Below are 27,319 nucleotides of genomic sequence, written 5' to 3'. Positions count from 1 at the left end.
CTTCCTGTGTACAGTCCTTGCAGATATCTGTCCATCCTGCAGGCAGTGAGGTCATCCTCATCTCGCTCTAATCTAAAGGTTTCTCCCATGTTTAGCCCTTTAAGCAAATTATAAAGGATCCAACATGCTCTGGGTTCGTGAACAGCCGGGCTTTCAATAGCCCCTCACAACATTTTATTACCCAAAGACCTTACGGCTGAGTTAGTGTTCCGTCACATCAGCGTTTCGACAAGTCTGAAGGCATTTTGTTTCAATAAAACCACAGATTAAGCTTTGAGTATGATGTTGTAATTATCTGGTATTATTTTAAAAAGTAACGCTGTATGGAGTAATAAGTAATGGGATTGATTTCTTTTGGAGAACAAATTGGTGGTATAAGTGCCTTCAGATTTATGTCTGCTGCCAGATCTACAAACTGGGCAGAAGACAAAGCGATATTTAGGAACCCTTGTTACACCAGCATTATCAAACCAAGACAAAGAAAAGAAAGCACAAGATCTGCCACTGCTTTTTAGACCTGCTGCCTGCATGTCCCACAGTTCTGAGGGTCCATGAAGGCATCAGGGTCCACACGTTCAGATTAGAGGAGATTTTGAGAAGGGCTTCAAAAATGTCCGTTAGAGTTTCACCTTTTCCTGCCTGGAAACAGTCACTGTTTAATGCCATATCAATATTAGTGATAGTCCCCCGAGAGAGATGTTTTACTGAATAAAACACTGTAAACAATACTCCATTACAAGTTAAAGTCCTGCATTAAGAATGAGTAAAAACATTGAGGTTTAATTCGGAACATTTCCTTAAAAACGTTTTATTTGAGAAACGTTTTAACCGTCAAATAAAGGAAAAAGAAGCACATTTTTTAGAAGCTGTGGCTAAAAAGCAAAATACGGTAACTAGCAATTTAAGACACCAAATAAATGTGGTGCAGTATACAGTGATATATTTCTCTTTGAGCTGCAGCAGTGTCCTATATGCGTCAGACATGCTGTGAAAGCAGTTACTGGGGTTGGTAAAGATGAAGCACACTGGGAAAATTACAACTCTTCATCAGAAAACGGCTCCTTGAAAGCACTGCACATCACACAGCGGCGGTGGATGTGAAGGTGGGTGGAATTTTTTCTTTTGGTTCAGTTTACACCCACTCAAATCAATAAAAGGCTGCTCAGCTGGATACCTGATAAATAGATGCCAAATGTGTCTCCTCACTAAGCAGCGCTGGCCTTCAGACTCTGCCTTTTATGTCGCACGCCAGCAGTTAACCCTGCTGCCTTTTCAACATCGGCCTCTTCACTGTGATTTATTGTTCAAACCAGCCCAGAATGCCAACAGGAACCACGTTGCATTGGCTATGCATGTAAATAAACCGCTTCTTTCCTTAATTCAAGACCAGACACACATTCAGTTTGACGGTTTGACATTCAGTTGTATCACCGGGGAGAAAAGAGACACCTGCCTAAAATAATTTCTCTTCAACTTTTTCCTTTCATACCCTAATGATTTCTTTAACACTGTCTTCACATTCCCATCACTGCTTATTCAGGAGTGCTTGGTGAAGCTATTAAGGATGAAGCTATTTTCTGATAGTCAATTATACTGATGTAATTTTAAAAAAGACCCGAGGGTACCATACTACCTCATTGAGAATCTGTGTGCTTCATGAGACCACATTTTAGATTCATTTTTCAATCGTCAAAAACTGAAATGTGGGAGTGAAGTTTGGCAGCACCCAATGCACCACTTAAAATACACCAAGTTCTTAAAAACCATAAAGGAATGAATAAGTAATTGTTAAAGCCATAGCTAAATGAAAAGATATAAAGGCATGCATTCTGCACAAAGGAATCTTTCATGGCATGGTGGAGTGAGACTTCAGGGTTTATTTTCATGGCAGCAAAGCTTCTCTTAACCATGTTTATCTGGCCTTGTAATGTACATATGTCCTCGCTCTGGTATATTCATGTCGATTGCTAAAATGCTGAAAGGCTCAGGATGGAAAGGTTAAACGAGTTGGAAGGTCCTTGCAGATAAGAAGAAGTCGATAGGAAAGTAGGGCACCTAAAATACACATTCAATGAGTTTCCAGGAAGGTTTTCTGGAGTTACACTGCACTTTGAATAAAGATGAATCTATGGCATGCACATTTAATGGTTAACGGTAAGTAGATTCCATTTATCCAGTCTTTACGGCTCTTCAAAGCCCTTTACATATAAGACAGCGCCCATTCAAACAGAGGCGGGGTCTTTCATGCAAGGTACCACCTGCTCAAGAAAGCTAACATTTATAGTCATTCACACACTGTTATTGGATGCAATTTGGGGTAAAGTATCTTATCCAAAGAAACATCGACATGTTGACTTTATGGGGCTGGGTTTGACCCCACTCCCTTCTGATTGGGAGACACTACCCTCCACCTACAGTCCCCCTTAGTAGGGCTTTGTCTGAATGAATGATGTAACATTTTCATGTGAGCGCCGGCACTCACGATGTTGCTTCCTTAAACACGTGCATAGCCTCCCTACCAAACAGCGGCACAGGAACACCCTGAACGGGTGCTGCACTTCTAGAAATCCCCATCCACCAAAAGTATGATTAGAGTTTCAAATGTGTTTCCTGCAGGGAATTGCAAACTCCTGCATGTACCATGTGATCACTGTCAGTTTGGATTAAGCCCTGTGTTCTGTGGAAGCCTTAATAATGCATCGCAGCAGCTAAAAACTAGAGCCTTACTTTACTCATCAGTATTTCCTATCTGCCGGTGGTCCATCTAATCTCTCGCCGCTCTGAGAGCATCCCTGCTGTAAATCCACTGCTGGGGGAGCAGATATCATCTCATGTCAAGAAAAATCCCCCTCATTCCTCTCACTGTGGGAGGCAACGTGCCTCTACAGTATCTGCCTCCCTGCTGCTGCCAAACACATTTCACATATAGGCTCTGCATTGTTCCACACAGAAGATGGAGGAAACAAATGCATACATAAGTAATCATGTGTTGCTGTGTAACATTTTGTTTTGGACTGCATGATGTGTCATCCCAATTGCATCTATCGTGTTACCGTGTTCATGGATGTGTCCATACTGGGATTATTTTTGAAGAAGAAAACCATGGATATGCTTGAGATGGAAAAGGGAAATAGCGCCACTTACCAACTGTTGATTTCTTCATGTTTTACAGTCAATGGATTGATCCTTTTTTTCAGTAAAGGGACCAGCTCTGATGCAATTTATAAAATGCCCTCATACTTTAGTTACTGTACGTGAAAGCAAATGCCTTTGAAGATGATTTGTACGCCTGCACTTCTATACTACAGTTCACAACACGGGCTATTTTAAGAACCTGACAAAGCTGTTTATCTACATTTCAATATACAGATGGACGGATAATGCAAGGAACAGCTAATTAGCATTGACTCCCTGACGCAAACTAAAGGGATAAACATCATTTTCCAACATAAATTCCCTTAACTGTGTTTAAACAATGTTGGACAAAGAGTACAGTCATTAAAAAATGTCCCGTAGGTGCATTCAGGTTGATATCTGGTGAAAAGAAAGCATTACGATTCCCTTCATGTTCCTACTCACTGAGCCCTCCTGTCTTTGTGGAAGCATCCACATTTATCATGCTTCACCGGCTTTATTCGTCACCCGTGGTAATCGAAGGAATAAAGAAAGAAAAACAAACAATGCAGACACAACAAGAGCACAGAGAATAATGTCTCTTGTTCAATTATAACCGGGGCGGTATTGACCAGCTGCAGTATAACCGTTACGATATAAAGCTGCTATACATAAAGACGTTGTCACTCTCTGCTAATTCCTTCTATGCTTCGACAGCATTTTCAGGAGAAGGATTGTCTCAGCGAGTACACTGCCTTCCACCACACACACACACACACACACACACACACACACACACACACACCGCCTGTTTGCTAAGGTGATCAACACCACATGTACTCCACGATAATCCTGGCCAGCAGTAATGTCATCACCAGTTACACGGCGAGAGCAACAAAAGGTAGGACAGGAACAAGTGAGGAGACTGAAAGCAACAGTGCCATGTCTACGGAGCTCAGAGCCTAGAGTAAGCTCACCACTATCACACTGTGAGAGACGACTTCCTGTCAGGTCACTTGTTTTCCGCTCAGTGGTGACGTATTTTGGTAGTCTGACCCTTATGTAAGCATCTGCCTGGTTCTGTCCACAGAATCCAATGGGATTTTCTATTGGATTTTGGAATATGCAAAACATAAAACCGCTGGAACACACATCAGCAACTGTATCTCCATAAATGAACACCACTTTCATCATGATTGAAGTCTATATTCAATCCCCTGAAGAAAATGAATCCATAACTCAATCACGGTCACATGACTTCAAATCACCACTGCTAAGCTAACAGCGGCTAATGTGGGGCGTGATGACGCTAGCCAATAGAGGTGCGAGTGTTACATAGTGATGTCGCTTTGTTCCAGAAGTAAACAAAGGAGTCCAATTGAGGGGTATTAGGGAAGTAGTGTGTTGGAGAGAAACTCCGTCTGGAGGGAACACAGGTACCAGGCACTCAAACCTAAATAACACACTGCAGGAAAGTGAAAACCCCATAAGCAAAATGTGTGTATTTTATGTTGTAGAACAAACCGTTAAAAGCTCTCCAGTTTAACCACAGGATAACAACCAAAAACACATTCAGAAAACCATTGACTTCAAGACTAGCGAATCAGAAGTGCTAAAATGCTGACTCATTTCCGGGGTAAGGACTCATTCCTGCACCCCTACTGAATGACAGATGGTTATACTATATTTAGGGGCTATTTGCTGTTAACCTACTTTCAGTTGTAAAAATGGAGGCAAACTCTCCAGTGTTTTTTTGTTTGGCTTTCCCTCTCTTTCCATGTCACATTTCTGCAACACATACTCTCAAAACACCCACATTTTGCACTCGTATGCACACACTACAGCCACAAGGCACCACAGCCTGCTGCCTGCACTACTGTTGCTATGGAAACACCTGCATCTCTGGCCGGATGCAATGGGTAGCGCTTCAATTTAACATGGTGGCAGGTGGAGACAACACATTGAAGCATGTCAATTATTAAAAAGGACCCTTGACTAGCATTCTTCAACCAAGCAATATCTGGTGTTGACGCTACATTGGAATGATAGATGTGTGACTTTTGCATGTTTCCTAACCCATTTATCAAACGGACTATACTTGCGTACCAAATGTGGGGCTTTCAACCCCTGTGCCACATGTTTTTTGTGTGAGCTTTAGAGCTGCTTCCAGGCAGATACTGTTACCTCAGGAAAGATTTGGACTTCCTGGTATTTGTGCTAAGCTAAAGGTAGCTTCATATTTAGGAGAAGAAAGGAAATAAATCCAAAACATTGATATTTTCCTTTGGTTTTTGGGCTGAGAGCAACAAAAAGAAAGAGTCGGGCGGTAATGTCATAAGCCTAAAACTTCCAACATATAATGAAGATAAGCACCTCTGTCCTCCACACATGAGTGCAGACCTGGCTGTGAGTGAAGGTAAAGCTATAGGCTGACACAACATTTGTAATCTCATCAGAAAGTGACATAATCATGGCAACGTGAATGCTGCTTACACCTACACAGTACACCCTTTGTTTGATAATACATCCTGATTCTCTGTCAGATTGCATTATGGCATGACACACAGGATAAGAAAAGTGCTTTACTTTGCAGGGAGTCTTGGTGGCTCTGAATGGAGGATTTATTTACTTTATCCTCCCAGAATGCATTGGCTTTTCAGAAACGTATGATTAAATATGATTAGCCTTGTAACAGGAGTATGTTCAATTACCTTATGGGTATTTAATGTAAATTAAAGCACTGCAAATATGTATTATTCTGCAATTTCCCTCTTCGTTGGCCTGGGTTTTGCCGAGATGTGTCACACTGACTGACTGAGTGAAATACTAATAACCCAATCATTGAATTATTACTATGCAGCCCCATGAAGTAGGCATGTTTGGTATATTTTCAAATGTGCCTGCAGGGCCAATAACTTGATATTTACCATAAATTATAGCAGCTGTTTGGCATTGTGAAACGTTCTCATATACTGTGAGTGGGAAATATTGAGTGCATGAACTGTAGGTGGGTTTATTTGGATTAAACGAGTTAAAAATCCCCTTTAATTTAGACATTAATCTTTGCTTAGCACCGTAAAGGTTACAGATCTCTGATCGGGCCAAAGCCTTTAAAACTACAATAATTAAAAGTTGTTATATCACTTCCTTCTCATCTTTTCAAACAGTACTGTGTTTTTTATAAAAAAACAGAGCTGTTTTCTAAGAGAGAACAGACTTGCAAATTAAAAGCATCCCACTATAATTTACCGCCGTCATTTCGCCTCCATCTGCCTTCAGAACAGGTCAATGGCTTTGTCAAAGAAAGGAGAAGTGGCTGCTGTTAATGCACTGCTGCAGCTGCACCGTGTCTCTGCTCGTCTCTTGCTTGTTTTGACCTTGCTTGGCGTGTTGTTCTCACCATATTACAGTATGAACCGAGGGACCGCATGTCTTACAGCTTTCTGCTCGAGCGATCTTACAAGTCAGTGTTAACATGAAACGAACCAGAATTAAAAAAGCAACGATGTCTCATTTCTATCTTGGGTCAGGAGGGAGGAAACAAAACTAAAATACTCGTGTGAAAGAAAGGGATAGAGATGAACAATGTTGAAAGGAAAGACGAGACGGTTTGATGCGAGCAGGAAGCGTCAGGATGAGATTGAAGTACAGGCATAGGATGTCCTTAATGGTGTCTGCAGTTTGGCTGGCTCTCAGAGAAATGGTCAAGTGTCAGCTGGTGATGACAGCCACTTATCTCTGTCTGGCTGAGCTGCAGACGGCACTATTTGCCATCGGCGGCTCTTTCTAATTCCCATCATGGTCAGTATTCACAGCCTGCTACCATGACAGCGATCGACAAGCCAGCTGAAAATCTGCTGGCAACAAGACCAAGAAGTCCGGCCAAAATAACGTCAGCTCTGGACGACAAACATTTGTTTTCATCTCTCAGAAAACACTTCTTTACTTTTTGAACAGTCATTTTAATAGTTCTTCAACACCACACTTTGGATTCATCATGGCTAGAGGAAGACAGACAGGAAGTAAATACTGAAGGGAACAGCAGAAGAAGACAGACAGGAAGTAAACACTGAAGGGAACAGCAGAAGAAGACAGACCGGAAGTAAACACTAAAGGGAACAGCAGAAGAAGACAGACAGGAAGTCAACACTAAAGGGAACAACAGAAGAAGACAGACCGGAAGTAAACACTAAAGGGAACAGCAGAAGAAGACAGACCGGAAGTCAACACTAAAGAGAACAGCAGAAGAAGACAGACAGGAAGTAAACACTAAAGGGAACAGCAGAAGAAGACAGACAGGAAGTAAACACTTGAGGGAACAGCAGAAGAAGACAGACAGGAAGTAAACACTAAAGGGAACAGCAGAAGAAGACAGACAGGAAGTAAACACTAAAGGGAACAGCAGAATAAGACAGACAGGAAGTAAACACTAAAGGGAACGGCAGAAGAAGACAGACAGGAAGTAAACACTAAAGGGAACAGCAGAGGAAGACAGACAGGAAGTAGAAACTAAAGGGAACAGCAGAAGAAGACCCACAGGAAGTAAACACTTGAGGGAACAGCAGAAGAAGACAGACAGGAAGTAAACACTTGAGGGAACAGCAGAAGAAGACAGACAGGAAGTAAACACTGAAGGGAACAGCAGAAGAAGACCCACAGGAAGTAAACACTAAAGGGAACAGCAGAAGAAGACCCACAGGAAGTAAACACTTGAGGGAACAGCAGAAGAAGACAGACAGGAAGTAAACACTTGAGGGAACAGCAGAAGAAGACCCACAGGAAGTAAACACTTTAGGGAACAGCAGAAGAAGACAGACAGGAAGTAAACACTTGAGGGAACAGCAGAAGAAGACAGATTATTAGGAGGGGACTCATTGCAAACTTTACACAATTATAAAATCCTAAAAAGGATGAAGGGTTACAAACAAACATCATATGTAATGTCTGTGGAAGAGCAATATCTGTGTGTACATCTATAATCTGTAGGTTTGTGCCATCTTTTGAAAATGGCTTAGGAACAAAAAGCTGGTAATAAAAGAGTCACAGAGGAAAGGACGCTTATTTCTGGGAAACGGGTCTTTATTGCTTCCTCCAGAACGAGAGGAGCATTTCAGGCTGAACGCTGTGTCACATTGACGCCGTGATTTAGCTGCGCCACAAACTGCTGTTGTTTTCAAGGAGAAATGCAGGGGAAACATCTGGGCCACATCCATCACCGCGCAGGAGAATAGCGTGGGTATTTTTACCTGCGCCCGGCAGCATTAGTCACCCTGTCAGTCTGTCAGTACGCTACACAAACGTTCAAAGAGCTTCACCGCTAACAGCCCGCAGCCTGTATCCCTGTGAGATTAGCTCATATAATAAAGTGAGCTTTCATCTTATTACAAGCTTGTTTCAGACATTTAGAAACCCAGATTTGGGATTTAGTGTACTATATTTGTCATTTAGTGGAACCAAAAAGTGTTCATTGGGTCAAAGTAATGGAAATAAAGCTTGAATAAACAAGCAGTGGATGAGACTGCAAACTGGTAATGAAACAGACATGGCTGAAAACACTTGTATTAAAGCCCTACAAGTGCTTTATAGAAATTGGAGTCAGTTTGAAAATGACTTGAAAATTGTCCATATTTCTTGAGTTGTCATGAAGTAGACATACAGTATGGAAGAACAGCATTTACAGCTGTCCTCAGACTAACAAATAGCACTTAAATGCAGACTTGGAATAGATTTAATAAAGTCAACAACGACAAGGTCAAGAAGGAAAAAGCTCTGGAATAAAAATACAACGCCTTCCATCAAAAACTAAAGGACTGGAGTCCACTTATGCAGGAAAATCAATGCATTGTCACCTGGAAACACACTCTATTGGCCGCTCAGACATGTTCGAGCATGCAGCACTGGTAAGTAAACGATCCTTGATATTGTAGAACTGCAAGCATGGTGTTTGTCACATTTACAACAGACTAAACCAGAGTCTTGAATGCACACCAAAAACCTCTGAAGATATTACAGAAATGTCCAAAAGAAACAACGGAGAGCAAAAACCCGGAGTGTGATTTCTAACTTTGGACTTTTCAATTCAACACAGCAGCTCTGATCGATTTCAGGGAAACTTTCTCTGTGCCGGAAGCCTCAAAGTGGCCGTACAGCTTGCAGGTTGGGGAGATAAACTCTGCCACAGCTCTTTCAAGAAGTCTTTTTCTGTCCTTAATAGGTAGTCCCAGTAGCCCCCGTCTCTGGGGTCTGAACTGAGTTTTTTTCTGGAACTACACATCAGTTCAGGAGCAGCTCTGACGGCAGGCTGCTGCACCAACTGATATCATGCCAGTATAACCTGAAAGCTGACATAAATGGCATTTTTACGATTGTGCAGAGGAAGAATGCAGCGTCCTGTGCCAGCGTTGGTAATCGCTACCACACTGCTAGCCCTTCAGAAAATCAATACGCAGCTTTGTATTGAAGGCTCTTGGAATATTCTCTGGGCCAAAAGCATTTTTTTTTGTCTTTATTGCCAATGCCAGGTGTTTTTGTGTAACATTTCCTTGAATTTGAGATAAACTGCCAGTAGAAAAGAGTGATGACACAAGGGAAAACAATGCCAGCAAAACCAAACAGGAGATTAAACCCAGGATTGAAAAGGCAGACTATTGGGAGATAAGGCATGGAGAATATTGGTTGTGTTTCTGGGTCCGTCTAATTGTATCAGATTTGTTTTTCTATAACATCTGATCTAACAGGAGGGGACATACTTCTGAAATTGGGCTGAAGGACAGAGCTGTGTGTGGTTACTTTATGTTGTTTGCTTGGAAAAAGAGAAGTCTGTTGCACTTGGCAGAGGAAGTTAAATGTTTCGGTTATTTTGTTTACGACTTCCTGTCCTCCAAGGCAAATTGCACAGTAATGCTGGAGATGTGGTGGGTCGGGGCTAAGGTTACCTTATTGGTTCACATATGTTGCTCCCACTTCAATATCTCCAACTTCATTTCACATTCAGCTCCATTCAGAGCGAGAAACAAAAGAAAGGATTTTCACTTTGGTCTCGCGCCATGATGTGTGACAGATGTAGGGCTCCATGTAGAATGAAAAACCAAAAAGAGCAGCAAGGAGACTGTGGCAGTGCCTGGTGACTTTGTGCTTTGGAGGACGGTTAGTGTTGTGTTCACTGACTCTGATGTGGCTGTAGCATACTCTGATGTTCTAATTGAATGGTGTGCCCATTAAGTAAGTCGTTATCTTCACAAAGGAGTTAATATAAAAAGCCCGAGATAAGAAGCTCCATTCATACATGCATTTCATTTCATCCCAAACAGCAGCATCAGAAGGATAAACGAGGCTGATAGATTAATCTCTGCAGTTTAAAAAAAACCTAAAGCGCCAATGCAACAGCAACACGAGCAGAAGAGCAGCTTTGATTGTTTTCAAAGGCGGCGAGGCCGATGGCTGAGTCCTAATAGCTGTGCAGGGGCCTGAGGGTTAGGGAGATTAACTTCAAACCCTCCTAGAATTCATTTAGGAATGTTTCACTTCTTAATAAGGGAACTGCCTCAAAAACAAGAGCTCCGTCCGGGGGTTTCATGTCGAGTGTGGTAGCTGCTCATCTGAAGTGAAAGACCCAATACCCACAAGTCCTGGCGTTCTGTTTTCGGCTTTTTCTTGAGGAAAGTTAATCTTGTTCCAACACTTTTGATGTGACTCCACTTTAACAAATCAATGTGGAATTCTTCAAAGCAGTGTAATGATTAAAGTGAGCACTTACTTCCAAAAAAGGATCAAAACCAATTATATTATTGACATTTCGGGTTAATATCCGGTACGGCACATGCTCAGAATAGACAAGATTCTTACCTTTAAGTGTGTGGAGAGGTGATGCAACACAAGGAGCATTGGGAAATCACCCGGAAGCAGCAGCAGGGAGCAGGGATAAAGGAAAGAGGAAAAACAGAGGCAGATTGTAAGTTTACAGAAACATTTTATCATTGGATACAGAGCCAACCTCCAGTATTTGGAGTTTGTCCAATTGTTTTCAGATCCGATGCACGTCCAATACAAAGAGAAACCTTTCTATAGACGGCACGGGCAGCAGACAATGCCCGCTTGTTTTAGAAGGACATTTCCACAAAGCCACAGCAAAGGTCCAGTGTTCAGGCATCAGGTTTTTATTTAACATTGTACCAAAGGAACCCTTCCCCAGTGGCGAGATGGTGAAGAATGGAGAATAGTTTCGATTATACTGGGTTCTAGGACTTCACATATGAGGCTAACCATTTGGATGGGAAATTAGGGTTCAGAAGAAAACAAATGAAGGAGGGTGGCTTGTGTTTCACCTGACGGAAAGGTACTAATAGCTCTGAAAAAGTCCAAAACACAGCGTTTATCTGCAGGTCCAAAGGGTGCCAACGAGGTCCATCTGCCCATAATTAGTTTGGAGGAAGAACAACTGCTGCCCAGATTACCAATAATCTAATATTGATATTCATGGCTGCCAAAGGGTGGTTAAAACAAATGTCATGTACAAATCAGTTTGAAAGGGAGGGAACAACTATGAAACCTGAGAGTGATTCAGGAATGAGTCCTAAACCCAGGAATGAGTCAGCATTATAGCCCTTCCTGTTCCCACTCCTGGATGTTGTAGATCCTTTACAGCCTAACGTTAGCTTTTTACTTCAGATACCATCAAGTGGTGTTAGTATGTGGAGATTCTCCTGCTGAACACAACATTTAAAAATCATAAAAGTGTGTCGCAGCAGATATGCAATAATCCAAAACCCAATGGAAAAATCCAATTAGTTTTTGCCGACGGAGCCCCCGCATAAACACCTCTCATCCCTGCACCACTGTATAGCAGCACCTTATAAACACAGCATTACAGGTTCCTATTTTGATAGAAATGCAGATAAAGGTAAATGTAAAATAAACAAAGCATTAAGTAACCTTGGTGTGTCCTCTGGGTACCTTCATTTTTGGCTTCACACACTAGCTCAGTCCAGATCCTTTAAATTGGGCTTTTGAGTATTTTCCATCCGACTGGGTTTTAATTTAACTCAAACAGAGGCAACAATCCATATTTTTCTGTGTATTTTAAGTCGCAGTTGTAACATTTCCTCTGAATATACAGCATTAGACTGTCCAAACAGGCCAAGCATCACAAAGGGAAAATAAAGACAGCAGATAACAGTGGGAGGAATTCTTCTGCATCAGCCTCACTAAGCCCAGCCGATGTAAGGGAAAATAACACATGAAGAGAAAAGGTTATTCAAACCTCTATACCTCCACATCCAACCCTGCTTTTCTGCAGTGGGGGGGGGGGGGTGTATTATGAACCCTGAGGCGACCTCATTTGTTTCTTTGAAAGCACAGCTAGTTATTTGCTCTGATGAAACAATGGTGGAGAAGCTCTCAGATATTTCACACACTCCGTCTCTCTTTCAGATGAGCAGCGGATATTGATGGTGTGATGTGGTGTGTGTAGGAACGACACACTGAGTGTCAAAGTATGAGAGCAAACACAGTCAGCGGGGGGGGGGGGGGGGGGGGGGGAGAGCAACAGGAAAGTCAAGACAAAGGAAACCTGTGTCTTCCAAGAAACTCGGGATGAAGGACGCCTGGGGGTCGGAGAGGACGGCTGCTGGTTTGAATCCCTCAGAGGAACGAGAGTGAGTCACACTCATCCTTCAAGAAGAACTTCTGACGTGCTTTGGAAACGATTCAGAGATATTCCAACAACGGTCTGAGTCTCATGGATTTCATCATTTCCATCAAACAACTTTCAGATGTACTTCATCAGCAGGCATCCCTTTTATACGGGACAGATCTTGTACTTCAGTAAAAGTAGAAGTACTCAGATCTTGTACTTGAGTAAAAGTAGAAGTACTCAGGTCTTGTACTTGAGTAAAGTAGAAGTACTCAGATCTTGTACTTGAGTAAAAGTAGAAGTACTCAGATCTTGTACTTGAGTAAAGTAGAAGTACTCAGATCTTGTACTTCAGTAAAAGTAGAAGTACTCCGGTCTTGTATTTGAGTAAAAGTAGTACTCAGGTCTTGTACTTGAGTAAAAGTAGTACTCAGGTCTTGTACTTGAGTAAAGTAGAAGTACTCAGGTCTTGTACTTGAGTAAAGTAGAAGTACTCAGATCCTGTACTTCAGTAAAAGTAGAAGTACTCCGGTCTTGTATTTGAGTAAAAGTAGTAGTACTCAGGTCTTGTACTTGAGTAAAAGTAGAAGTACTCAGATCTTGTACTTGAGTAAAAGTAGAAGTACTCAGATCTTGTACTTGAGTAAAAGTAGTACTCAGGTCTTGTACTTGAGTAAAAGTAGTACTCAGGTCTTGTACTACAGTAAAAGTAGAAGTACTCAGGTCTTGTACTTGAGTGAAAGTAGAAGTACTCAGATCTTGTGCTTGAGTAAAAGTAGAAGTACTCAGGTCTTGTACTTGAGTAAAAGTAGAAGTACTCAGGTCTTGTATTTGAGTGAAAGTAGAAGTACCAGAGTGTAGGAATACTCTGGTACAGTAAAAGCCCTGCATTCAAAATGTTCCTCCAGGTTTTATGGCTGTTTTCTAAACTGCCAGCACTATATTTAACATTTGGTTAACTTTAGGCACAAAACCGTCTTGGCTCAAGCTGGAGGACAATTGTGGTTTCGGTTGAAATAAACACTGTTGCTTCCCTCTAACATTTCTTCCTGTTACTTGAAAAGATCACGCCTAAGCCCCTGCTGATTTCTCAATCTGTGTACTCTGCAACCTGAGCTCTGCACACTTTTCAAGATAAACTAAATTGAAAAATGCATCGAGCGTTCAAACACCACATTCCTGAAACTCCTCCTGAACAAAGTAAACTCTCTTTCGGGCTTCTTCTGACCCTTACTGAACGTGAGTGCTGCAACTATTGTGAACATGTGTTTACTACCCTATTCTGACTTTTTAGGACTGGGAAAATATATCTCAGGGACTTCAGTGAGAAAAAAACCATTTGGTTAGCTTTAGGCATTATTTGGTCAAGGCCTGAGAGCAATAATGGAAGCTGGACACAAACAGCTGTCTCTGGGGTCTCGTACTTTACTAACCCATCCATCAAACCCCCACCTATCTCCTAAACATGCTGGACTGTCACACTACTTCACCTCTGCCCCTGAAACACTACATGTGTGCAGCTGGTTGTTGCTGCAGTTGGGACAGAAAATAAATACTCAACTCATACTAGATGAGAAGTGCACTCTATGCCAGCAGCCGCATAGAGGATAGGGAAAGATTGAGTGGATATAAAATAAGGAAGAGAGTGGTCGCCACGCAGAGAAAAGGGAAATGCTGGAACCACCACCACAGGCACTCTCTCTGTAACAAATTAGCATTGATGAATTAGCCGTGGTCAGCAGCTTCTGTGATGCTCTGGGCTATAGTTACTATAAATGAAGGTTTGATATTAGGTAGCATACGGAAAGACTACATGCAGTGTTCAAGGTCAATGCTATAACAAAGTATTTTGCAAGGAAAGGTCCGAGGTCACCTTCACACATGCTAATGGAATCGTAAAGAGGGATGCATGTTTAGCACTGGATGGAGGTCAACGGTTTGCAGCCTGTCAATTGTTGTTGAAATAGTTTTGTTTGTTGAGTCAGAAAGAAACCAGTTTAAGTGAGTTTTACTGTACTAAAATGTTCCTGCAATTATAACAGAAGTGAAGACCGGCCAAACAGTTATGACAACGGTTGAGGTTGACTTTGTTTATTTAAGACATAAAGGCAATTCAAAGTGCTTTACATAGGAGTTCATTCTACAACGTATTACCCCTAACCCTACAAAACAAATGAAACAGGAAAGACAAAGCATCAAAAAGAGATCTGTAGAACAGTGTTGAGATTCTGACAGAGGTGCAGGAGAAAACTAACACCATACTTCTGGAAGAGCAGTGGATAATCAAGCTTTAAAATCCCACAGCGTAAACACAGTGACGGAGTTCACATGTCTGTCCTTTTTTCCTTTGCATATTTAGCAGCAGTCTCAAGAATAAAGCAGGGAACAGTTGTGGCCTTCAGGAATCTGTTTAAAAGCAAAATGTCACACTGGATCCGTCAACCCCAAACACACACCGAGAGAACGGAAACAGAGGGGCAGTGCACTGTGGGCAGGAGAGGGAAAAAGAGGGGGTTTTGTGTGGAAATTAAAGCTAATTTGAACAGAAAAATGTGCAAGATTCAGCCATTGGAAGATGTACATTTATTTTCCGTAGAAACACTTCAGAAAATCCCATATTCACTACTGGTTTTTAGGTTTTGCTATACGGTATATGTAGCTTTGGAGATGCTGCCTGAATAACACCCAGTCATATTTTGATGCAAAGTTTATTTCTAAATGAGCGGGGATAGAGTTTTATTTTATTCTAACAGTGGAAGTAAAATACTTCAACAAATCAGAATAAATAAAAGTGTTAAATTCTGTTTAAATAATAGGAATGATCATTGTTGACATATTTGTTCATCCCTAGCCTAGAATACAACTTCCTTAATTCATGATATAATAGACATTTAACACACACACACACACACACACACACACACACACACACACACACACACGGCAGAGCGTTGACCTTGGGCACTAGCAGCGATCTATCCGAGTGTGAGAGAGCTCCATCACGGTGGAGTGCGGGACGTGACTCTCTCTCTGCAGCCGATGGAGGAGGACGATCGATTTTTCACGAAAACAAAATCTGACAATTGAATTTTTTGGTGCACAAATGCAACCCTTGCACTCACTCCCAACAGGAAATATCAATATGGAGCCAGGCCAGACATGCAAGATAGAAATCAACAGCAGAGATATGTAAATTCACATCATCTCTTCGACTGATTTAATCAGTATTAATGTCAGACTTTAGACACAAAAACTGCCGATATCTCTGTAAACATATCACTTAAGTCCATGAAACATGACTGAGTTAATTTGGCTAAGCTATTCTTAATTATTGTGTTAAATAACCTTAATATTTTGGTTTTCAAACCAACCCAATGCCCTTCTGCTGAACATGTTGACAGAGTAAATCTAATTATTGTCTTTGCTTCAATTGAGAGCGAGCTGCATGCTGACCAAAGGGAAATAATGGAAATGAGGGTTTTATCTGTCATTGAAAAGTGTTATTAAAGGCAGTTTAGCCATCTCATTGGCATCATGTTTGTTTGTTGGGATTGGTATCTGCGCAAAATCTAATTGGCGTCGACTTTTAGCCCTAATGAGATAAGGAGGGAAGAGAGACACTCATTTATGCTACGTCCAAATAGAAGTGCAGCCTTGTTTTTGAATTCTAAATTAAAATTGTTTCGCAAACTCAGTTTGATACAAGTACCAGAAACCCAAAGCTGGTTCTTTGAAGTATCCCAGAGCAGAACAAATTAATGAACCCAAAGAATTCATGGAAAAAAGGAGCTGACTTTTATTGGGAATCTATTGAAGTGATTGAATTTATCCAGGATTTCGTCTTAATGCCTCAACAACATCCTCGTTCATTCAGTATTTGGTCAAAAGCCATAGAAGCCCTTTCACTGATCAAGTGACTTCACAGGAAACTGCAGGAAGTATGATTTTGCCTTTGTAGAACTGAAAAACCCCATTCTTGTTGAGGGACCCAGGAAAATGCTTTTCCTTCAGGGTCAGACGACTGAAACCCCTGCACCCCTGTTCTGATGGAGTCTCTGACCTTGTGGGCGCAATTCCATCCTTCCTATTTATTCATCCTGTGAACATTTCCATCACAGCACTGCTTCTTCATATTTACCCCTCGTGATACACAGCTTCTAGGACAGCAGGTTTCTCGCCGAGCAGCCTGGGACGACTTCCCCCCTTTTTCAGATTTCTAAGCGATTATAGGCAGCACAAGACACGTCTCCTTCAATTACCTCCGGTGAGGAACAGCAGACTGTGCTCGCCGCGTTGTGCTTTCACCCACAAAAGTCAAACTCTGAGTCTTGGAGTTCAGCGGATTGTTTTTCCTCCTCTTGCTGGCACACGGCTCAGTAAGTGAACTGGCAGGGAGCCCGAGGTGCAGGAAAGGCTACAGCTGAAAATAATCCTTTCCTTCCACCATTCTCTAAGTGGGTAAAGGCTAAGCGGACAGCCAGACCCACGGATGTAAGCTGAAGCTCTGACTGAAGAGCTATTAATGTAGATGTTGAATTAATCATAGTTCCACTCCATTCGGTATGCAGCTGATAGTTCCTTTAAGTCATAATACCCTGAATTATTCACATTTCCTTCTGAGAATAATTTCTCTTTGAATTATTGAATCCCACATTTCTACCAGTCTGCCTGATTAGTGTTTTAATACAGAAGCAACTGTGCTTCTCACACACATTATGGATATTTATCATTTGCAAACCACAATAAATTCCCCTTTATTGAACTATTTATGAATCGTACGATTAGTCGTCGTTCTTACGATTAAGGAACAATGTCACACTAATGTTGCTCTGTCATTTTTCAATATGCCCGCCCAGTGAGGCTAGTTGGACTTTCTCCCTGGTTAACGTTAAATGCACCATTATTCATATTGTTCCCAACAACACACCACACCACTGTCTCGCAGAGGAACCATTCGTGACACTGTGTTGTCTTTCAGGTGTTTATTTCCAGATTAGCATACCATAGTTTGCATAGGTGTGGTACCTTAATGCAAAAGCCCTTTTAGAGAAATGAAAACCTCAATATTTTCTTTCTGATTGAACCGAGAGATGACAAAGTATCTTGCATTTCCTTGGAATTTGCATTGTACATGGATAATTACTAGAAATTGAATGCCATTGTTTAAGGAGTTCCTGTAGAATATCTGTTTAACTGTAACACACACATTCATGCTCCTCAGAGGATGAAGCATTTGCATTTCAGAGACTCTATAGGCTTCCCAGTAGTGCTGCCTCCAGGACAAATGATCCAACAGACATGTTATCGAACAGGAAACTGGCATTTAATGAGCACATTCACCCAGTGGACCCAGCTCATTTGGATAACCACGACGAAACATCGTGGATTTCCCCAAATGCATGAAAATCCAATGTGTGCTAAATTAGATCAGCTTAACACACACAGAGCTTCACTGGGATATTTGACGGTTTAATTTGGAATTGCAATACAGAAAGAGAACAGTGAACATGTAGCCCTGAAGATAGACACAACATTTATGAAACAAGAGTTGTAGTGTAGTTAGTTTGTCGGCAAAAAAAGAAGATCGACGTAGCTCTGAAGTATTGATTAACATCTAATCGCTGTTGCACCACAGAGTATTTGGCTATGAATTGGTTGCACGTCAGCGGGGGAAAACGATACAGGACATTCTGTCAAGAAATGTCTGGCAGGAAGGGACCGGGCAGAAAGAGCCTGCAGTGGTTTCACAGAGCGCCCGGCTCCAGCAGCTCTCCACCATCATGAATATGAATGATGCTCGACCCCTGAGGAAAGCTGTCATGTCTGACACTACTGCAGCATTCGCAAATTTCTGCAGACAGATCCCAGAGCAGCCCTGACAGCAGCAGGTGATGCAGTCCGTCTGAACCGCCACACAAACATTCAGTCTTTACAGACAACAGCATTTTCATTTGTGATAAGACATTGATACGTCAATATGACTTCTGTTGTGTGTTTGTTGTCACAGAAGTTAGGGAACTTGTTTGTTCATGTCCAAAAAAAGTAACTTGCATGTTTATTTTGCTTTATTTTGCAACAGCTTAAAGAAGTCCCGCCCGTTAGCCTATCACGTGCAATGCATTGGAGCGCTAGCCAACAGAAAGGCGAGTGTTCCACAGTGATGTCACTATGTAAGGAAGTAAACAAAGGAGTCCAATAGAGGCGTTTCAGGCGATCCACGTGCCTGGTTGATTTCAGCCTTTACAGACCATTTACATGCACTAAAACCCATTTAACACACTACAGGAAAGGGAAAACCTCCAAAAGAATAGTAAGGCCCCTTTAGTCTTAGATGCATCGTGTGGAACTTATCTAATGTCCTCTTACTTTAGATAAAACTTACGGGATATCAATAATACGTGTTACCTCAATGTTAAAGTGCTTTGTCCTATGTGAAATTCACGGTCCAATTATTAAAATGTCTTCATTATTTCCTTTCAGTGTAACCTGGGGAACGGAAGATGGAGAAAAGAGGAAAGAGAGAGGTGTGCAGGTAGCAGGATTCCTGCTGTAGGCTGTCAGCTGCTGCAGTAGATTGACGAGTTGAACCAGCAGCTGGAGGTAATACAAGAAGAGCTGACAAAAGGTCCAGGTATAGCGGCATGTCTTCATAGAGCTTCACTCTTATTTTTGTTGTCGTGGAGCCTCCCTGAAACCCACCATGCCTCTAGCACGGTCTGGGGGACAGACCTTAATGTCAGGCGCAGCGGGGAAAAATGATGTGAGCCAGCAGGCCCTGGGGATTCAGCTCTGATCCACTGATCCACCTGCCACAGAGCGGGGTCCCACAGGGGTCTACAGCGACAGTTTACAGTGACAAGACTGAAGCAGCATGTTCCCACGCCGGATACTCGATGCCCACTGGCAGAGAAAGATTCAGACTAACACGACCGAGACACTAGAAGAACACCTTCTGGGGCCTTTGAGGCACAACGACAGGCTCGCTCAGCTGGCTCTCCTCTCTTTCTGTGGTTGAGCATGAACAAATATGGTGACAGATCAGACAGAAATGTACCATATTGTACAGCCTCCAGATAAAGCCTGAAAGAGTGGTGCAGGAATGAGTTTTGAAACCCGGAATTGAGTCTAAAATAAAAAGACTAAACACCATCACGCCCAACATTAGCCGCCTTTAGCTTAGCGTTGGTGACGTGAAGTCATGTGACCGTGCTGTAGTTCCTTTATAGCCCAACATTTGCCGCCTTTAGCTTAGCGGTGGTGACGTGAAGTCATGTGACCGTGCTGTAGTTCCTTTATAGCCCAACATTAGCCTCCTTTAGCTTAGCGGTGGTGACGTGAAGTCATGTGACCGTGCTGTAGTTCCTTTATAGCCCAACATTAGCCTCCTTTAGCTTAGCGGTGGAGACGTGAAGTCATGTGACGGTGCTGTAGTTCCTTTATAGCCCAACATTAGCCACCTTTAGCTTAGCGGTGGAGTCCTGTGACCCCTATGAACATTAGCTTTTACTTCTAGAGATGCATTGGGCTACAACTGTATTAGAGTGGTGTTCATGTGTGGAGATATGAGAACGTTTGTTAGCCACAGAGATTGTATTCTGCAAAACCCAAAAGCCAATGTAAAAATCCCATTGGCTTGTGTCGAGGGAGGCGATATGCTAACTTGAGGGTTGAACTAAAAAGTACATCATGACTGCGCCACTCTAAAACAGGTCGGATGTACTTGTGAAGCTTCTGATTAGATAATTAATAACCAGGAACGGAGGGATAGAATAAGCAGCTTCAAAGCTAATCGTGGCTTTCATGTAATGTAATGAAACCAGTGTTTGAACAACCAAGATAAAAAGATGGTTGACTTAATATTATTGCAAAGATGGAGGCCAGAGCAGGTGAACATGACGTAAAGCACAGAGAGGGTTACATCAGCTGCAGTGAAGCCTGGTGTCTTAACGACCTGTGAAATAAGGTCACTGCGTTCAAACTCTGCGTCTCATTATCGAGCACCAGACAAAAATCGTGCCGACACACCTCGTGCATTCATATCACTTGTATTCAAAGGACGTAGATGGTTTCTGTTTGTTATAGCGCGTTAAATGCACATATGCTTCACATCACTGGCAACTTGCACACCTTTATAGCAGCTTATTACTGCAAGACATTATCTAAGTCGGGGAGGTTTAGAATTAGGTTGAGGATAAATTCATCAGGATGAATTAAGCCTCTTAAACTGTGTATTAGTATTAAAGTAATACATCGCTGTGTGCATTCTTTATGCTACATATTGTAGTACAATGTGCACATTTGAAATGATTTTGTTTAAACTCTTTTTATTCTATTTTATTTGATATTTTAATGGACATTTGATTTTACTTTCATAATCCTTAATTTTTATATAACTATTCTTAATCTTTTGGATTTATTTTAACATAAATTAATATTATTTGTATTATTTTAACTTTTAACGTCAATATTCATTTGTTTTATTCTATTTTGTATCTATAGTTCTTTCAATTATTTCATTCTCACAACAAATATATTCTTATTGTGATGGTGATGAAACTGTTAACACCTCTCCTTTATGGTGCATTTTAGGACATCTAAGTATTGATAGTCGGCCGTCCAAAAGCTCTGCATAATATTGTATTCGTCTGGTCTGAAAGTTAAGTCCAGAGGCCAAACAATATGCCAACAAGGTCGTTAACCAGTGATTAATGAAAATTATAAAATTGATAGCAATAATAAATCCGTGTTTAGCATCCAAATCACACATCTCACATTTCGGAGTGTCTGAGAGTGCCCTTGAACGCACCACCAAGGACAGGTTTTATTCATCCCCTGCTCTGGGCTTTGATAACAGATAATGGCAACTCAATGTCCCCGTGATAGATTACCCGTCGGAAGTATGTTCCCTTCCCTACATGATGATTTTTATAGCACACTGGACATAAAGGAAGGCAGGAAATCAATCAAAATGTGTTGCATGCTTTGGAAAATGTTTGCCAGTTATGTAAACCACAGGACGATGAGGTCTGTTCGACAGAGTCCTGTTGAGTACCCTAAAGTTTTATGTTAGAAATGTATAGAACGGGTCCCCAGCACATAGAAACTGCCGGATGCTAAGTTGCGAATGTTGGGCAATTTGCACAATTAGCACAAGTTGCGTTAAGTAGCATTACGTGGTTTCAAAATGGCTTGGCTGATTTGGTCAATTTTGGAGTGGTTTTGGGGGTGGTTGAGGATGTTGAGACCATTTCTGACAATTTAAGGATTACAAATTGAAGCTTTAACCAGAAAATGGCCATATTTGTACTCTCAGATGGCTGATTTTGATACATTTTTGGTTGATTTAAAAGATTTCGGGGACTCGTTTGGATTGGACGGATTGCTTATTTATTTGAGAAAGAAATTGGACACAGCAGAGGTAATGATTTCCATCTTGTGCTCTCTATGTCCAATGGTTGCAACACTACTCGTGGCAGTAAAAATCAACCCACAGACGGTACAAATACGGCCACTTTCGGGTTAAAACTGCACTTTTTTATCCTGATAAAGTTAGAAATGATTCCAGCATCCATAATAACCCCCAAATCACTCCAAATCCAAATATGCCAAGCCATTTGTTGGCTATTATCCACATACGCTAAAACCTTTGGGTACTCAACACTTCACATCGCTGGCAGCTAGTATAATGTGCAGACAAGAGGTTAAAACGTGCTCCCTGCAAAGTAAACACCATGCACATATTCCGGTGTTAAATTTCAGCGGTGGAGTATCAATATACTAATGAAGGGCTTTGTTCTGACATTTTACATACGGCAGGTTGCTCATCCCGCCAGGTGTTGTTGTGGCTCATTCTGTCCTCGCCTCTACGTTGGCAGGAAGAGCTTAGCATCACTTGTGCCTCGATAAGCAGGAGGCAGGTAGAATGTGCTGAGAGGTGTAGGGAAGGGAGGATATGAAGTGGAGGGGTGTTTTAGCGAGTGAGGGATAAGCAGCGCTGGAGACGTGACAAGAAACGGGATCAATGGGAGGAATAAAGAAAGAGATATGGAAGAGGAAAATCCCAAACCTAAGACGAGACAGATGCTTTCACAGCCAACAGATCCCCACCTCCAACACAAACATGGATGAGGGATGATGGGATGAGGGAAGACAAAATATATTGTAAGAACTACCCTGAGTTGTTTTCCATTATCTGAAAAAGCTCTCACTCTGTTTTTTCTCTCACTGTGTTCGGCCAGTCTTTAGGAAAGTGCACAGGCCATTTTTAGCCTATTATAAAAGCTGCAAAAATAACACCAATTACCAAAGTGAGAGACGTTTCAAACAGCGCGGGGATAAAACCCAGAACAAAGTCTAATAAAACCCAGACTCTTGAGGCTTTGTTGAACACATGCTATTTTGGTTTCTGATAACGGAAGGTGTGTTTACTTCCACATCCTACAGAAGGACTTTACAGAGCCACTATCACTTACTGATGGGATTTAGTTAATTTCCGTCGCCCAGCAGCATTTTTCACAGGAACATGATAATGCAGGAGACAAAGATAGTACTTCATAAGATCGGTGAAATCCTACATAGCATCTTTAATATATTACATTACAAAACCATGCTATAAAGTTATCTTACTAGTAGAGTAAATATCCAGAAACACATCTGCCTGTGAGAAAAGTCCAAAATAAAGGCTGTATTTACGGCTCTATAGGAAACATCTGCTAAAGAAAGACATTTTAGGAAATCAATATTAGATATTAACATTTATTAGCATGACTGACACTGGCCTGACCATCTGAAGTTAAATATAATGAACTGAATTAAACGCACCAACCAAAGTGTTCCCCTCCCAGCCAGCTGACAGCTAACTGAAATCCAACTGTCAGCCAAATGCTTCTTAAATCCCAGACTCCTCCTGTTTCCTGGGTTCCACCGTGAGAGAGCGCTTCCTAAACAAAAACACTTCCAACACATCTGCGGAAGACGTGGTCTTTGTTTAGGCAACGGTTCCCAAAGTATGTATGAGAATAGTCACTAAAAAAGACGCCTGGGAGATGAAAATCCGCTGAATATTTGAGGATATTAATGCTAGAAATAAACATATCTTAGCACCACTGAGAGAACTCATCTGAACTCAAAACAAATAGCTCTGTAATTTTTGTACTTGATGTACAAATGGACCAGTCTAGGTTTCCCCCTCCCAGCCAGCTGACAGCCGACTGACAGCCGAATGTTAAATAAATCCCAGCTCTGTTTCCCGACATGGCGTGTCTAAATTCCTCCGTAAACACGGCCACTCACAAAATCACGTGTAATATATGCTGCGGAAGATATGGTCTTTGTTTCGGCGATGGTTCACAAAGTATGTTTCGCAGAGAATAGTCACTAAAAAAGGCGCTATTTACTCCTGGAGGAGGAACACCTGTGAATAAAAGCTGAATACTTTAGGGAATCAATGCTAGAAGCTGTTGTGTTAATCTGAACTTAAAACAAGTTGCACTGTAATGACGTCTGTTATTAATGTACAGAAGGACCAGTCTAGGATCCGCCTCCCCCCTCCCGAATGCTTCTTTAACCAGCTGAAGAAATGTTGGTCACATTATATCCTAGGCATATATCAATTGCTGAAACTTCCATAGTGTTTGCCGCCCCTCATGTACAGAAAACATCCCTAAACACCAGAGACATAATCACAAACAGTCACTGAGCTGAACAGACAGAAGAAGATGAAAGACAGAGGCAGCACTTTCGCTCCGAGGGGGTTTCGCAACGTCTTGCCTTTAGGACAAGAACTCAAAAACAGTCTCACGAAATCACACGACCGCATGACCACTTGCTTTGCAATTCAACAGAAAGAAAAGGAAACTATGATTGCAGAGAGCAACACGACAAGGGGCTTCAAGCTTCTTCTGGATACTGAAAATGACCCTCAGCAGGAGTTCCTTTCACCAATGTTTTGTCACAAGCACTTTATCCACTTAACTGTGAATTTCCCTCTGACTAATGTGACCGCTCCTTGGCAACCGGTGTGAAAAAAACACCAGAAAGACCTTTTGTTTCCGACGCTGGAGATATCGGAGACCTGCATTTCACAAGCGAGACAACCAATCAACTAATTGCAGTCGTTTGTTTGACAAGCTGTAATCTGTGTGCGGCGTATAATGGACTACTGTTCGTGAAAAGGAAGCGAACGGTGCTTCTGATGCAGGTGGTCACAGATGATGACTTATTGATGAAATCATTACGTTGTCTCTGCATGTCTGTGATGAATGAAATGATGTCAAACCGGATCAGTCTGTCGTCGGCTAAATGATGAATGGCAGCAGCCACCTCCTGTCCAACGTGTCTGATTATCTGAGACTCAGTCAGACTGTCAGCTGGTTCATCATTTAAAAACACCACTTTCGCTTTGATGCACACGCTTATTTTCACCTCTCAAAGCATCAATGCCATTTCCTGAATTTTTCCGTATGACCTCTGAGAGACTAACACAGATTTAATAATAATAAAGCAGATTATTGAAAGCGTTTTATCCTGGAGCTCAAAGCGCTTTACAAGCAAGGAGAGACAAATAACAACACAAGTAGAGGTAGGTGGAAGAGGGGGGAGGGGTTAGAGGATCAGGAGTGGAAGGCAGGAGGGAAAATGTGAGGTTTGAGGTCTTTTTTTTCGTGACTGGGGAGGGAGTTCCAGAGGGAGGAGGGAGGCTGCAGAGAAGGCCCCGTCACCCCAGGGCCGGAGCTTGGTTCTGATGGGCTGCAGTAAGTTCGCGTCAGCAGACCTGAGGCGACGGGTGGGGGTGTGTCATTGGATGAGGTCACAGAGGTGGGGGGGGCAAGGTTGTTCAGGGCAATTATAACAAAAATGGCAGCAAGCCTTTAGAACATAACATCACATCATCTGAACGGTTCATTATTGATTCCACTGTGCAGTACGTCCTCTTGTATGTGTATTTATATTGGTGTTCCTCCAAAGTGCAGCTTTATGTACCTTGCACTCTTTTTCTGCACAATGTTCACTACAAATAAATAAATGCAGAAATATTTTTAAATCTAAAACATTTAATTTATTTGTTTGTATTTTTTATTAAATCTCCTTTTTATTTTGTCTCAGATCATTTCATAACTTGCATTAAGAACAATGTGTAGAATAGGAAAACACAGTTATATTTGAACTCATTTCAACAAAAGAAATGATGGAATAAAAACTTATCTGAATGAAACTTGTTTTCCAATTTATTTTTAACTCCAATTGAGCTTCACCTCAGGATTAATTCCAACCCTCCTGACGGTGTACCGTAGAGCCTGCGCCGCTGTACGCGCCGTGCTCTCCCCGGCATAATGAATTTCATTATTTCAAACTTTTCATGCAATTACACATTTGTATTCACCCAAAATCAAACAGAGACAAAGGGATGAAGCTGTGGAAAGTTTTCACAATGTTTTTCTTTTTATATTATCAGGAACTTGCAATGGTTTTTTCTTAATGAATCAAAAGAATGAATGGTGAAGTAAGCACGTGATGAAGTGGATCTTAACCGTGGCTCTACCCACACCCTGAGCTCTGGAACATGTCCTTATAATACATTGAAAGTCCCCGGAGCCTGGTTATAGTGGGATGTATTGGCATTGCAATAAAGAGAATATCTCTGAGTGTGAAACCCGATGTGGGACAGGGCTTTGCTTCTACTCCAGGTGTTCAGTTATCCCCACGCTCCTCCTGAGGAAAGTTTAGTATCCTCTAGTTCCATTTATTCAGGAAAATGTACAGATGATGATAAATCCAATATGTGCAACGGCTCGGACTCAGATAGAGAATAATAAGCAGTCAGTGCTCAGTAATCGATTAGGAATAAAGTACTATTTGCTATTTTCTTGACCGATATTGCAATTACTATATGACCCGCGATGGTGGAGGGATTGATTATCTTCGCATCATTATCATTCAAAAGCATATTAAATGATTTGTTCCGAACAAAGATGTTATGTTAAGTCTATAGAGTACCGTTTGTAGGCTGGGGTATGTCTGGAGCTCCACAAGACCTCATTTTAAATGGTATTTAAACACATATTTAGCCTTAAACGCATAATATATATGCTCCGATTTCCATTACAACTGGATGAAGCTTTACTTCATATATAAATCGGAAATAAAATCCAGTTCCAAGCTGGTCAGTGTGACCAATGCATGGCCTGCAACAGCTGTTCTGTTTCTGTGTGAAGCATTGCAACAATACATGAATCTGCAAACTCCGACTGGAAAAAATCTCACTTTCTGAAGCAGAAAAGTGATGTAAGCAGTAAGCGCTGACTCCCTGTGGAGCGTGTCTTGTCTCAAAATAACCCTGGCGGGATAATTAGCGGATGATTTATGAGTTGCTGAAGGTGTGATGTATACTGACGCAGTGTAAACCTCCTGAACTATTTACGACGTGTAACACAAGCAGCAGACGGCGGTGGCAGTGGCACTGCAGCAGGGCGACGACACCGGCGTATGCTGCTACATATTAGTGAGGAGCAGCGTACGCCGGTGAGGGGGAGAGGGCTTCAATGTGAAGATGTGTGTCTTCTATCACTGCTAGAG

The 27,319-nt window shown here is 41.8% G+C and overlaps 1 protein-coding gene across 8 annotated transcripts in view; it reads right to left on the bottom strand.

Annotated features, from left to right (window-relative positions):
- The window catches only part of ncam1a (neural cell adhesion molecule 1a), a 234,836-nt gene that overhangs the window by 98,657 nt on the left and 108,860 nt on the right, over positions 1-27,319 (bottom strand). Inside the window, exon 1 of one of the 8 annotated variants that reach the window (XM_063895323.1) lies at positions 17,005-17,117. The exons of 6 other annotated variants lie outside the window; for them this stretch is intronic. Coding sequence is in view for 1 of the 2 variants with exons in the window: in XM_063895321.1 (XP_063751391.1) it covers positions 3,580-3,619 (40 nt within the window). In the remaining variant the exon portion in view is untranslated. Of the gene's footprint in view, positions 1-3,579; positions 3,767-17,004; positions 17,118-27,319 lie in introns of those variants that run through there. One more of the 8 variants, XM_063895321.1, reaches the window with a different exon arrangement.

This window comes from Eleginops maclovinus, chromosome 11, assembly GCF_036324505.1.
Source record: "Eleginops maclovinus isolate JMC-PN-2008 ecotype Puerto Natales chromosome 11, JC_Emac_rtc_rv5, whole genome shotgun sequence".
In the NCBI taxonomy this organism is placed as follows: domain Eukaryota; kingdom Metazoa; phylum Chordata; class Actinopteri; order Perciformes; family Eleginopidae; genus Eleginops; species Eleginops maclovinus.
The sequence above is the reverse complement of the archived record's forward strand: the minus strand, read 5'-3'. Positions and strand labels throughout refer to the sequence as shown.